Genomic DNA, 15,178 nt, shown 5'->3' with positions numbered 1-15,178 from the left:
TGTTAGATAGCCAATCCTCTATCCATGCCAGAATATTACCCCCAATCCCGTGATTTTTTATCTTAAGCAATAATCTTTTGTGTGGCACCTTGTCAAATGCCTTTTGGAAGTCTAAATACACTACGTCCACTGGTTCACCTTTATCCACCCTATATGTTACTTCCTCAAAGAACTCCAGCAAATTTGTCAAACATGACTTCCCCTTCATAAAACCATGCTGACTTTGTCTTATTAAATTATGATTATCCAAATGTCCTGTTACTGTCTCCTTAATAATGGACTCCAAAATTTTACCTACCACAGATGTTAGGCTAACCGGTCTATAGTTTCCAGCCTTCTGTCTACTGCCCTTTTTAAATAAGGGTGTTACATTAGCAGTTTTCCAGTCTGCCGGGACCTTTGCTGAGTCCAGGGAGTTTTGGAAGATTATTACCAATGCATCCACAATCCCTACCGCCACTTCCCTCAAAACCCTGGGATGTAAGCCATCAGGTCCAGGTGATTTATCCGCCTTGAGTCCCATTATTTTACCAAGTACTACTTCCTTAGTGATTTTAATCGTATTTAGCTCCTCCCCCCCTATAGCCCCCTGCTTGTCAAGTGTTGGGATATTCTTGGTGTCCTCTACTGTAAAGACTGATGTAAAATATTCATTCAGTGTTTTTGCCATCTCCATATTTCCCACCATTAATTTCCCGGTCTCATCCTCTAAGGGACCAACATTTACTTTAGCCACCCTTTTTCTTTTTATATAACTATAAAAACTCTTACTATCTGTCTTTATATTTTTTGCTAATTTACTTTCATAATGTATCTTCCCTTTCTTAATCAATCTTTTTGTTATTTTTTGCTGTCTTTTAAAGTTTTCCCAATCCTCTATCCTCCCACTAGATTTGGCTACCTTATATGCCCTTGTTTTTAGTCGAATACTATCCTTAATTTCTTTACTTAGCCACGGATGGCTGTCTTTTCTTTTACACCCTTTTTTTCTCAGTGGAATATACTTTTTTTGGAATTTGTAAAATAACTCCTTAAATGTACACCACTGATCATGTATCGTCTTATCCTTTAACCTATTTTCCCAATCCACTTTACTCAATTCCGCTCTCATACCTTCATAGTCTCCTTTATTCAAGCTTAGCACGCTTGTTTGAGATACAGCCTCCTCACCCTCTAACTGAATATGGAATTCAACCATGTTATGGTCACTCATTCCAAGGGGATCCTTTACTAGGACATTTTTAATTAATCCTGTCTCGTTACACAGGACCAGATCTAAGGTTGCTTGCCCCCTGGTTGGTTCAGTTACATACTGCTCAAGAAACCCATCCCTAATACACTCAATGAACTCATCCTCAAGGCAGCCCTGCCCAATTTGATTCGTCCAATTTATATGATAGTTAAAATCTCCCATAATTATAGATGTTCCCTTATTACAAGCCTCAACTATTTCCTGATTGATACTCCATCCAACCGAGTTGCGACTGTTCGGAGGCCTATATACTACACCCACTAGTGTTTTTTTCCCTTTATTATTCCTTATCTCCACCCAAACTGTTTCATTATCCTGATCCTTTGACCCAATATCATTTCTCTGTATTACAGTGATTCCTTCCTTTATTAACATAGCCACCCCACCTCCCCTTCCTTCCTGCCTGTCCTTCCTGATTGTTAAATAACCTGGTATGTTTAATTCCCAGGCATTGTCACCCTGCAGCCATGTTTCTGTAATGGCCACAAGATCATACCCATATGTAGCTATTTGTGCCTTTAACTCGTCTATTTTGTTACGAATGCTACGTGCATTCAGATAGAGAACTTTCAAATATGTTTTGTGACACTTAGTTCCTGCTATTGCCCTTTTTATTACTTTACCTTTTACTCCACACCTTCTACCCCTTCCTTACACGCTCTGGTTTTTAATTTCCCCACTGCTACCTAAGTCTATGACCTTCTCTGTTGTCATTTGTATTATTTGCTCTCTGGGAACCTCCCCCCCACTAGTTAGTTTAAAGCCCTCTCTACAGCCCTAGTTATATGATCCGCCAGGACTCTAGTCCCAGCACTGGCCAAGTGAAGCCCGTCCCAACGGAACAGCTCCCTCCTGTCCCAGTACTGGTGCCAGTGTCCCAGGAAGCAAAACCCATTTCTCCCACACCAGTCTTTGAGCCACGCATTTAACTCTCTTATTTTATTTGTCCTAGCCAAATTCGCTCGTGGCTCAGGTAATAATCCAGAGATTATTACCCTTGTGGTTCTGCTTTTTAATTTGGCCCCTAGCTGCTCAAACTCCCTCAGCAGAACCTCCTTCCTTGTCCTATCTATGTCGTTGGTACCAACATGGACCACGACAACTGGATCCTCCCCCTCCCACTCCAAGTTTCTGTCCAGCCCAGAGGAGATGTCCTTAACCCTGGCACCGGGTAGGCAACACAGCCTACGGGACTCTCGCTCTTGGCTGCAGAGAACTCTATCTATCCCCCTAATAATACTATCCCCTACCACTACAACATTTCTATTTACTCCCCCCTCTTGAATGGCCCCCCTCTCCACGGTGCTGTGGCCAGGTTGCTCATCCTCCCTGCAGCCCCTGCTTCCGTCTCCACAGGGAGTAAGAAGCTCGAACCTGTTGGACAAGAGCAACGGCTGCGGCTCCTCCAACACTACCTTCTGGATCCCCGTACCTGCCTCACTCGTGGTCACACCGTCCAGTCCCTGACCATGGGCTACATCTGAATTAATTAACTTCATAGGTGTGACCACCTCCTGAAACACAGAGTCCAGGTACTTCTCCCCCTCCCTGATGTGTCGCAGTATCTGAAGCTCAGACTCCAGCTCATCAACACGGAGCTGGAGATCCTGTAGCAGCAGACACTTGTCACAGATGTAATCACCGTTAGCCTCAATGGGGTCTACCGGCTCCCACATCTCGCAACAGTAACACATCATCTGCTCCATTCTATGTAATTAATTATAATTTTTTTTAATTTAATTAGATTAAATCAATCCCTCTAAATTACACCAGTTTAATGGTTAACCAACTGTCTCCCTTACAGCACAGACCCTAGAAAAAAACCGCCGAATTTAAGCTTGTAATAAAAAGAAGAAATACTCACCAACCAATCCAACCAATCACCTACCTGCTTCCTGGTGACGTCACTCTTGGATTATTTTTTACCTCTCTCCTCTGCTGTTGATTTGGTACGCCTCTGGTCGCTGCCGCTGGTTTTTATGCCGGTTATAGCTTCTCCTCCTGACCTCGCTGCTCACTCCTAGGTCCGATGCTGGTCTCGGGCCTCTGGTCGCTGCCGCTGGTTTTTATTTGTCCTAGCCAAATTCGCTCGTGGCTCAGGCATACAACGAGACCCCTGCTGAAGAGGCATACAACGAGAGCCATCAAGCGACAAGGAACCTCATAGAACAATCGGCGTGCTCAAGCAACGGTTCCGCTGTCTCGATCGCTCTGGGGGAGCCCTCCAGTATTCGCAGGATCGAGTCTCCCAATTCGTCGTCGTTTGCTGCATGCTGCACAACCTGGCTATCCGCAGGACTCAGGCACTGCCACCTCACGTTGGACCACCACCTCAGGAGGAGGAGCAGGAGGAGCATGAGGACGACGAGGACGAGGAGTACCAGCCCAGGAGGGCTTAGTGAACGTCACTTCTAGGCCCCCTGTCAGGGAATGGCTTGTGTCAATGATAGAACATGATTGCAGCCGCTCCGCAAGCCCTCAGCCGGTTAAGGCAACAAACACTTCAAAGATCAAACATGGACAATGTGAATAAATAAAATGCTTCATTTTACAAACTCTGGGCCCTTCCCACATGAAAACCAAAAACAGACGAAACCCCCAAAAAACACTCAAACACATTACTCGCTCCCACAACCTGGAGAGGATTAACAAAATAGGGCAACTAAAATGGCCGTCATTCTCGGCCTTCGTCAAAAACAAACATCACATCATCGGCCTTTAAAAAACAAACATCCAATTCTCGGCCTCAAGAAACAAACACAAATGGCCACACATTCGACTATTTGGCCCGCTAGGGCGATGCCTTGGCCATCTTTGGGTGGCCCCTGCCCGCCCTGCTGCTCCGCCTCAAAGTAAGGCCATTGGCTGCTGCAAGGCTGGGGGCAGGCTCCTGAGGGGCACATGTCGTGACGGCAGATGCCCTTGGGGGTCGGCCTAGTCGAGGTCTGGCCGTCGAGTGGGCGGCTGTTGATTGCTGCAGCTGTGGCTGGCCAGCATCAGTCGCTGCAGCAGCTCCTGGCAGCTCCACTGGGGGAGTGGCAGTGGCGGCTGGAGGAATGGCAGCAAGCTGGCGGATGGCAGGCGCTCGCTGGTCGCCTGAGACACTGGCACTCGCCCGGGCCAGCACTGCAGCATGCGCACCAATCTGCCGAGGGACAGACCGCTGTGCTGCTGCAGCGCGCCGGGTGCCCTGGCGATGCCTGGCTGACACAGCGAGTGTGGCAGCAGTGAGTGCCCGTGTTGACCTGTTCACTGACCGCAGCAGAGCAGCCAGTGACTGGACGGCACCACTGATCACCTGGCCAGTCGCTGACAGATCTGCCCGGTATTCCGCCCGACTGGTGGCCTCTAAGGGCCCGAACTCGGCCACACTCCGAGAGAGGGAATCGATGGACTCAGGCAACCGTGCCACTGCCGCCATGAGCTCCGTGTGCCGGCGCTCCGAGTCCGCGGACAAGTCTTCGAGGCGTTCCATCTCCTCGGCGAAGAGCATCTCCTGACTGGAGGCCGGACTCTCCCTCTGGGGAGAAGGCCGCCGAGCTGGCCGACCCTTCCTGCGTTGCTGGAGGCCGCTGGGCCCAGCAATTGGACTCCCCTCCGACGCATCCCCCCTCTGGGGAGAAGGCCGCCGAGCTTCCACCCCCCTCCCGCCTTTCTGCAGCACGCAGGTCCCAGGAGCTCCCCTCCCCTTCGACACTTCCGCCACGCTGCCCTCCAGGGAAGACGTGTCCCCTACATTGGTCTGGGTGGCCGCGGCTGAGGGTTCCCCTGATGGGCCGCCTTCCTCTTGCTCCTCCTCCTGCTCCTCCTCGGAGGGTCTGTCACTGGCAAGTTGAGGGACCTCCTCTTGACCATCTGAAAGCAGGAAGGCACAAGAGTAGCTTTAGAGTGAGGAGAGGGCGTCAGTGCGGGATGCATGAGTGGTGGCATTCAGCGCATTGGTCGGACAGTGGCAAAGGATGTAGATCTGATGTGCAAGTGGGACGAGAGAGGTGCAAAAGGTGATGTCCTTACCATTGCTGCCCAGAACAGGGTCGGCATCTCCACATGCAACGGGCCCAATCACCCGGCCACCCATGAGGCGCTCCACGCGATGTTGCAGGTCGGTGAGTGGCTGGATATGGGGTCAGCCTCCCCCGGTCGCAGTCCGGCTCTTGCGATTATTCGCCAGCTTGGCCTGCAAGAGAAAGGACGGCCTCTAAGTACAGTGTGTCGCCGTGATCTTGTGTGCACTGCCTCCCATGGTGGAATAGCCTGGCCAGTGTGTCGCCATGATCTGGTGTGCACTGCCTCCCATGGTGGAATAGCCTGGCCAGTGTGTCGCCATGATCTGGTGTGCACTGCCTCCCATGGTGGAATAGCCTGGCCAGTGTGTCGCCATGATCTGGTGTGCAATGCCTCCCATGGTGGAATAGCTTGGCCAGTGTGTTAAGTGCAGAATGTGCAATTGATGCTCATGCCTGTCCCATAGCTGCTGGATGAAGGCTGGCCATTAGAGCTTTCAGGTCCCTTTGCCCATAATGTGAGGTGCACATGCAAGGATGAGGAGGTCATTGGAAAGGGTACTCACCCTGACAATGCGTGTGAGGTCATTTAACTTTTTGCGGCATTGGGCACCGGTCCTGGGGACGTCGCTGTTGGCTGACAGCTTGCTGGCGACATGCCTCCAGGCTCTCCTGTAGACGCGGACCGTCGCCTTCTTGCCATTGTCCGGGTACAAAACATGGCGCCTCTTCTCCACAGCAGCAAGCAGCACACTCAGATCACGCTCTGAGAAGCGCTGCGCACGTTCACGGGCCTTCTCCATGTCTTCAGGCACTATTTGGGTCCAGCAGCAGTGTTCAGGCCTAGCTGGAGGGCTCCACTATCCAGGGCGTGGCAGCAGACACAGTCGACCCTTCCCCCTTAAGAGCTGGCCGGCGCCAGGGTGTCTGCTGTCAATCACGAGATGGCCGTACCTGCGCTGCGCCCGGCCTCGGCGCTATCGATCACCACCTCCGGCTTAGCGCCCAAAGAGAGGCGTCCAGCAGCAGTTTTAGCGCTCGCCCGAACTAGTAGGGCGAAGCTAATGAATATCGGAGAAGTGGCCTAGATTTGGCGGCGGCCGCAAACTTTAGCGGACGCCCCACTTTTGCGCCCCAAAAGTGGCGTCAATGAATTTCTAGGCCATTGTTTTTATACAGTAAGTGGGAATATAATCCAAGTTTTAAGACCTCAAAGGAATCAATTGGATAAAAGTAGAAATATTTTATGGGATATAATTATGAGCTCAGGAAGCCATAAAATGAGTTAAGTTTGCACATTTCCAGTTAACTTATGAAATAGACTACCCCCAACACAGTTAATATTGCTTTATTGGAAGCATTCTAGTTTAACAAGAAGTAATAGTATATGAGTTTGGAGCCAGGATTGGCAGAAATAAGGATTTGAATAACAAGAAAGTTGGAAAGGTTGAATGTTTTTCTTTTCTCATTTTTACATAACATTTTTAAGCTCCAACAGCAATGTCATTTAAAATTAAATCACAGATGGAAGATTTATTTGCTACGCATTTGTGAGCAGCAAATGATCATTCATTTCGCAGTGTATCAAAAAGGCATTGAAAACTGGCTTCCCTCACCAGAATGGATTTTCAAAAACAAGCTCATTTCATTTGTTGTGCTAAGCATATACTGTACATGTTTTTGTTACTGAGACACCTAGGTAAAGGACCAAAGCATCACTGGGGTTAAAAAGAGTAGATGAGGTTAGTCAGGAAGTCGTGATTAGATGACGCTTAGCCTGGGTTTTAAAAGTTTGACAATTGTAGGAGGAAGGAAAGACTAAAGAGTTACATACGAGTAAGGTCTTGGGATAGAATTAATCTGAATAAAATATTATGCAATTAGTCTTGATTTCAATAGAGTGGGGATGTAGATGGGAGGAAGACTGTGTAAAATGATGCATTTGCACCTGAGGAGTATTCAGGAGCATCTAGCATTGTAGCATCGATAAAACAGAGAAAGAAAAAAGAACTTGCATTTATATAGTGCCTTTCATGACCTCAGGACGTCCCAAAGCATTTTACAGCCAATGAAGTACTTTTGACGTGTAGTCACTGTTGTAATGTAGGAAACGCGGCAGCCAAATTGTGCACAGCAAGGTTCCAAGAAAGATAAGAAAGGTTACGACAGAGAGGGGGTGATTTTCGCCTTTTGTTTTAGGTGTTAAAGAGCCTCCGAGATGGCCAAAATGGGGTCTTGAGCAGCAATGCCGGTTTAGCTTGCCTTTAGTGCAAGACGTCATCTTGGTAAAGAAGTTGAAGCGCACACGAAGAATGGCCGCCCCGAGGATTATTAAGCCTCTGACTGACAATTAAATTGCCTGCTGGCGCTCATTAAAGAGGCTGCATACCATTTACAATAGCGCTGCAATTAACGACCTCTCCTAACAGCGACCAGCTGAACAGGAGTAAAGAAGTGGTTGCTGAGGATTTCGAGTGCTACTTACAGCCATGCTCAGCTTTCACTGTTCACTTGCTGCTGGAGATTAACTTGACTAGACTGCGTTTGAAGAGGACTTTTGAAACACATCGGGAGTCTTTCTGGAACACTTTGTCAAGACTTCACCAACACTCTTATCAACATTTACTTTGCAAATTCTCTGAGGACTTCACTTAAAGAGAGTGCGTGCTGTGCGATTGTACCTTATTAGAGACCTTATAGGAGTCACCAGGAGAAAGGGAGTGCTTGGTCATAGGGATCTTGCTCGGGGTCCCCCTTGATCTGGAGGAGGAATGGGAAGAGATGAGGCCAGGCAGAGCAGCACCAGCTGCTGGAGGAGAGAGGGACAGGAGGGCTCCAGATTTGCGGTGGCTTGCTGCATGCTCCACAATCTGGCAATCAGCAGAGACTAGCTGTTACCACCAACAATTGTGCCAGAGGGTCAAGCTCAGGAACCACAAGAGGAGGAGGAGGTTGAGGAGCAGGAGGAAGAGGAGGGGGAAGGGGAAGAGGAAGAGGAGGAAGACGAGGGGGGAATCGGGGGAGCACCAGAGGGTTCCAGGAAGACGGCCCGCACCTGGGAGGGATGCCCAATTGAAGACCGCTTTTGAGAGACATCCTCCACCATCAGACTTCAGAGTACTGGTACCACAGGCCTTACCTTCCACGACTGAGGATCCATCAAGAAGTCGACCATCTGCACTCAATCCTTTCAACCCCTTCCCCATGAACAACAGAATAAAATAGACCAACAATTCCAGGACTACGCAATCACAATATTCACTCTTCATCTAGAGCAAACACAAACAATGAAAACATGACATAACCAACAGCACTTACAAATATTAAACTATTCACCCTGGTGCTTACCCTTAGCGGCTATCCTGTAACTGTTCTTGCCTACTCTGGTTCTTCTACAAAGTGCAGTCCAAGTGGCAGCAGCACACAAGGTTCTGAGATTCTGAAGAGGACAGTTCAAATGTCCTCCTGGGATGCCCTCGAGGCTGTGGACCGTGATGGCCCCATCTCAGAATGCACCATCTCAACATGGGTTGAGCAGTCTGGGCTGCCTGGCTGACAGGCAACTGCAAGGGCAATGGTGGAGTGCCGGAGAAGGAAGCGGGAATGCTGCCATCTGGAGAGCAGCCAGTAGGATCCTGCTCTATGATTCCCACACCACTGCCTCGGGGGCCTCTGTTCAGTCAGACCACTGTTCTGTTGGGGGACAGATCTATGGGCAGCTGAGACACTCTGCCAGTCTCTTTCAACCAAGGAGCCCAGAGCCACAATGGCAGCTGCCTGAGCTTCCATTGCAGCACTTTGTTGCTCCATGCAAGCTGTTTGGCATTCCATGGAAGCTGCAATGTCTACACTGGAAGCTGTGACTTCAGTCATCAAACACTGCATGATGTCGGGCTCCACAGGTCACTGGATGGAATTGGCCAGCCTCTCCACGCTGGAAAAGATGGGTTCCAGGCTCTGTGTCAAGTCACAGGCCAAGCTGGAGGCAGACTCCTCCATTCCCCTAACCACGGCCCATAAAATATTAGGCAGGCTGTCCATTGCACCAAACATTTGGTTTGTCAAACCCATCAGCCTTCTTCTGAAGCTTGGCCCTGCGAAGTCGTCATCTGACTCCACCACAGCAGAATTAGTATGCGACCTTGCCCCCCCGGCAAGGTGGCACTTGTGGTGTCCCTTCCACCTGGTGTGGCTGCTGCCCACTAGTGCCCGGTGCGCCCCACTTTGATGATCCCTCTTCTACCCTAGCCTCTAAGTTACACGTGGTATTAGTCTGAGCTGGTGCCCGTGACAGTAGTAGAAACTGAAGTAATGCCATCTTCCTCGCTCTCCTCGGTTTATTCCTTTGGGGGGGGGGGTGGAGACGAGGTGGCTCTTCCTCCTCTTCCATTCCTCTAGGGGGCAAGGTGGATCTTGCTCCTGGGAGCCTGCATGATAAAGCTATAAGGGTTAGGGTGCAGCACGTGTGGCCATTATAGGAGGATGTGTGTGATGAGACCATATGGAGTGAGGATAAGTTTGTAGTTTAGGGATCAGGAATAGTTTTTCTTCATTTGTTCCTGGGATGTGGGCATCGCTGGCAAGACCAACATTTATTGCCCATCCCTAATTGCCCTCGAGAAGGTGGTGGTGAGCCGCCTTCTTGAACCACTGCAGTCCATGTGGTGAAGGTACTCCCACAGTGCTGTTAAGGAGGGAGTTCCAGGATTTTGACACAGTGACGATGAAGGAGCAACAATATATTTGCAAGTCAGGATGGTGTGTAAATTGGAGGGGAACTTGCAGGTGATGGTGTTCCCATGCGCCTGCTGCCCTTGTTCTTCTAGGTGGTTGAGGTCGCGGGTTTGGGAGGTGCTGTCGAAGAAGCCTTGGCGAGTTGCTGCAGTGCATCTTGTAGATGGTACACACTGCAGCCATGGTGTGCCGGTGGTGAGTGAATGTTTAAGGTGGTGGATCAAGCAGGCTGCTTTGTCCTGGAAGGTGTTGAGCTTCTTGAGTGTTGTTGGAGCTGCACTCATCCAGGCAAGTGGAGAGTATTCCATCACGCTCCTGACTTGTACCTTGTTGATGGTGGCAAGGCTTTGGGGAATCAGGAGATGAGACACTCGCCACAGAATACCCAGCCTCTGACCTGCTCTTGTGTTCACAGTATTTATGTGGCTGGTCCAGTTAAGTTTCTGGTCAATGGTGACCCCCAGGATGTTGATGGTGGGGGATTCGGCAATGGTAATACCATTGAATGTCAAGGAGCGGTAGTTAGACTCTCGCTTATTGGAGTTAGTCATTGCCTGCCACTTGTGTGGCGCAAATGTTACTTGCCACTTATCAGCCCAAGCCTGAATGTTGTCCAGGTCTTGCTGCATGCGGGCATGGATGGCTTTATTATCTGAGGAGTTGTGAATGGAACTGAACAATGTGCAATCATCAGCGATCATCCCCACTTCTGACCTTATGATGGAGGGAAGGTCATTGATGAAGCAGCTAAAGATGGTTGGGCCCAGGACACTGCCCCGAGGAACTCCTGCAGCGATGTCCTGGGGCTGAGATGATTGACCTTCAACAACTATAACCATCTTCCTTTGTGGTAGGTATGACACCAGCCAGTGGAGAGTTTTCTCCCCGATTTCCATTGACTTCAATTTTACCAGGGCTCCTTGATGCCACTCTGTCAAATGCTGTCTTGATGTCAAGGGCAGTCACTCTCACCTCACCTCTGGAATTCAGCTCCTTTGTCCATGTTTGGACCAAGGCTGTAATGAGGTCTGGAGCCGAGTGGTCCTGGTGGAGCCCAAACTGAGTATCAGTGAGCAGGTTATTGGTGAGTAAGTGCCGCTTGATAGCACTGTCGATGACACCTTCCATCACTTTGCTGATGATTGAGAATAGACTGATGGGGCAGTAATTGGCCGGATTGGATTTGTCCTGCTTTTTGTGGACAGGACATACCTGGGCAGTTTTCCTCATTGTCGGGTAGATGCCAGTGTTGTAGCTGTACTGGAACAGCTTGGCTAGAGGCGCGGCTAGTTCTGGAGCGCATGTCTTCAGCACGACACCGGGATGTTGTTGGGGCCCATAGCCTTTGCTGTATCCAGTGCGCTCAGCCATTTCTTGATATCACGTGGAGTGAATCGAATTGGCTAAAGACTGGCTTCGGTGATCGTCAGGAGGAGGCCGATATGGATCATCCGCTCGGCACTTCTGGCTGAAGATGGTTGCAAACGCTTTAGCCTTGTCTTTTGCACTCACGTGCTGGGCTCCGCCATCATTGAGGATGGGGTTGTTCATGGAGCCTCCTCCTCCCGTTAGCTGTTTAATTGTCCACCACCATTCACGACTGGCAGGGCTGCAGAGCTTTGATCTGATCCGTTGATTGTGGGATCGCTTAGCTCTGACGATAGCATGCTGCTTTCGCTGTTCAGCATGCATGTAGTCCTGTGTTGCAGCTTCCTCTGGTTGGCAACTCATTTTTAGGTATGCCTGGTGCTGCTCCTGGCATGCTCTTCTGCACTCATTGAATCAGGGTTGGTCCCTTGGCTTGATGGTAATGTTGGAGTGAGGGTTATGCAGGGCCATGAAGTTACAGATTGTGGTGGAGTACAATTCTGCAGCTGCTGATGGCCCACAGCACCTCGTGGATGCCCAGTTTTGCGCTGCTAGATCTGTTCTGAATCTATCCTATTTAGCACGGTTGTAGTGACACACAACACAATGGAGGGTGTCCTCAGTGTGAAGATGGGTCTTCTTCTCCACAAGGACTGTGCAATGGTCACTGCCACCAATGTTGTCATGGACAGATGCATCTGCGACAGGTAGATTGGTAAGGACGAGGTCAAATAGGTTTTTCCCTCGTGTTGGTTCTCTCACCACCTGCCGCAGCTATGTCCTTCAGGAGTCGGCCAGCTTGGTCACTAGTGGTGCTACCGAGCCACTCTTGGTGATGGACATTGAAGTCCTCCACCCAGAGTACAGTTGTGGATCCGTAAGGAAGCTGGAGTGGCCACATACCTCTTGGTGATTTGCTTCCTGCTCTGCATGTGGCCACGGCACCTGCCACTCCCTTCCCAATCACCGGCAGCACTGCTTTCTCAATGGAAGTGATATCATGCAGTCGTGCTTTCCCTCCCCCGGTCAGGTCCTGCTGGCGCCTGTTATGTGCTACCTTGTCCTGGAAGAGAAAGAGTGGTGAATGTGAATGAGTGTTTTGGCAGGTGTTTTTGCATGTGCGTAATACCTCATATGGTTGAGGAGCTATAAGACATGTCTGAGCTGTGAGTAATGCCTGTGAAGGATGGAATAGTGTGAGTTTTGTGAATGTCAGTGTATAGTTAGATGGTGGATGCAGTGTGTTGAGAATGTGATGCTGGTGGTGGTGCAGTTATTGAGCAGTGTGTTTGTGTGATGGGCTTGTACCTTGACCATTTATGTCAAGTCGTTTAATTTCTTGCGGTACTGGAGCCATGTCCTGGGGGCAGTGCTCCTGGCTGTGACCTCCGCGGTGATCTCCTCCCACATCTGCCACATTAGCTTCCTCTGTGGCTTCCTTCCCCCCTGCGGGTACAGAACATCTCTCCTCCTCTGGACCTCCTCCACCTGGATCTCCAATGCCACATCCGAGAACCTGTGCACCCTCTCCCTCAGTTCCTGATCCATGCTGAAACGTTCCATTGTATGTTAGCAAGTGCACGCCACACCTTCAGTGGAAGTGGTTGCGTATATAAAGCTCCAGGAAAATTGCTTCTAATCAGCGCTTAAGTGCTATACCTGCAGATGTCCGTTTTTGCATCTCCAGGCACATTTAAATCATGTGAATCATCAATTAACATGATTTAAATTGCGGTCTAAAACCAGTCTTATTAGCACAGCAGTCACTTAGCGCCTGTTTTCACCCTTTCCCCAAAATAACCCCCAGAGAGTCCAGATAGGATCATCTATCGAGTAAGAAGACCTTTTTCTTTTATCCTGTCCAGGTGTGTGAGAGATAATATAAGAGTTTCTGTAGATATGGAAGCAGTATTCAAGTCTTTGATTGACTTGGGCTTTGTAGAGTGTTAAGAGTTATTGAGGAGAAAAGAAGTAACTCAAAAAGAAACCAATATTTTGGCGGCACCTCGACTAACTGAAGAAATGTGGGAGTTTCACTCGAAGTCAGAGGAGATAGGGAGTTCAATTCAAATGACAAATGATTCACCAAATTGTTCAATAGAGGAACTTGTGAGGGTGCAACACACATAATAAGATCATTTGTGAAACAGCAATGTCATAAATCATACTGGCGTTCATTGATTAGGCCAGACCTGGTGATGGACAACTTTAGAGTTAATTGTGATGTCCATAATACTAGAAAGTATCAATATAAGGGTGATAGAGCACTAGTTAGAAGGTTAAGAGGGTATCATCTTTCAGTGCATAAGTTCAACACAAGCAAATTTCCCAGAAGAAGGAAAAGTGGACTCATAGTAATATTTATTCAGGAAAACAAGAATTAACAGAGTTGTGATAGTTGTTGAAGTCTACTCAACACCCCCCAGCAAAAATACATGAAATGAAATAGAATATAATTTGAATGAAACTACAGGGTAGATGTCCTTATTTCTGTGCCTGGGGCCTATTGGATCACCTGTGCAAAGTGAACAGAAGGTAAGGTGAATATAAGCGCATCTAAATTAATGGATGGAAAATCAGGTGGACTCTCTTGTGGGTGTGTGCTGCTCTCTGCCTGACTTTCCTCTATTCAGGGTGTTCAGGCACTCCAATAGCCACAAGTGCAAAAATAGGAAGGTCTGCCCTATATAATTTGACAGCTTATTTATCACAGGGGTATCTGGTGCAATGAACTTTAAAACTGGGTCTAATATTTCATTAGGTATACTAAAAATATGGAGAAAAAGGCACTTTATGGGGGTAACTTTCAACTTTGGCGCAGACAGAAAACTGGTGGTATATAGTAGAAGGAAAGATTGAAGGAGGTCCTGGGAATAAACTGGGGTAGAGTAGGTAAATCAGTTAACTTATCATAATTCTGTGGCTGTCTGAAACACTCGTTTTCTTTTTGCTTCTGTTACCTGTTTACAGATTTAAATTTTTCCCCCTTCATTTCACTTTCTTTTGTTCCGTTTACTCTTTCCCGTTTTCTTTTTTATCTTTTTTTTGTTTTTTAAATATTTCTTTGACAGAGAATGCTTGTCAGTGATTCGTGCAGGACTTCATTCTTGCCACTGTGTTGCACCATAATTCAGTTCAATATTGACATTTTTGTACTGTCACGTTTCAGCCTCTGGGCGGTACTGTGTGGAAACACAGCTGTAATACTGCACAGTGCCACCCAGCAGCTGAAATCAAGGATGACAACATTCGTTTCTTCAGTGCTGATGCAAATTGCAGTGCAAAAGAAAAGCAAGAATCTCATGCTACCAATAAACATAGCAAAAAGGGAACACATTAAGATTACAAACTTGCTGCATTACCTACTGCCACCAAAACTTAGCCATTGAATAGCTCTCGAGCTTCATAACACTACTGCCATCATCTATTAAATATGTACTGCAGAAATGCTATTGTACTTCAATTTCTAATGCAGATTATTAAGTAAGAATTATACAGAACATAACATTTATTAATGTTTTGCTATGTTATAAGTGCTATACTAGTGTAAGTTTCTGTTGTAGTTGTTTATTAATTAACATTATGGGCTAGATTTTTCTGCCCACTGATTATGAATGAGCAGAAAATCTAGTTTTTTGTTGTACTGCTTTCTAAGGGTTAAAGAAGAACAGTGTGTGTCTTTACTTACTTGAAACAGATTCCCTTATGGAAGATGGGGTAGACAATCGTTGTGTTTGCTGACTAATACCAAATAGAAAGACTCTCATTAATAATTCCCATCTCCATTTACCAATTATACATTTATACAAAATAGACAAAT

The 15,178-nt window shown here is 48.0% G+C and overlaps 1 protein-coding gene across 2 annotated transcripts in view; it reads right to left on the bottom strand.

The window, feature by feature from the left end:
* The window catches only part of rnf212 (ring finger protein 212), a 171,696-nt gene that overhangs the window by 77,554 nt on the left and 78,964 nt on the right, over positions 1 to 15,178 (bottom strand). For both annotated transcript variants that reach the window (XM_085975479.1, XM_085975480.1), the window contains exon 8: positions 15,047 to 15,099. In XM_085975479.1, the coding sequence (XP_085831605.1) occupies positions 15,047 to 15,099 (53 nt within the window). The remainder of the gene's footprint in view (positions 1 to 15,046; positions 15,100 to 15,178) is intronic.

The sequence above is a fragment of the Somniosus microcephalus genome, chromosome 2 (genome assembly GCF_052327205.1).
Source record: "Somniosus microcephalus isolate GS21.2 chromosome 2, FLI_Smic_1.0, whole genome shotgun sequence".
In the NCBI taxonomy this organism is placed as follows: domain Eukaryota; kingdom Metazoa; phylum Chordata; class Chondrichthyes; order Squaliformes; family Somniosidae; genus Somniosus; species Somniosus microcephalus.
The sequence above is the reverse complement of the archived record's forward strand: the minus strand, read 5'-3'. Positions and strand labels throughout refer to the sequence as shown.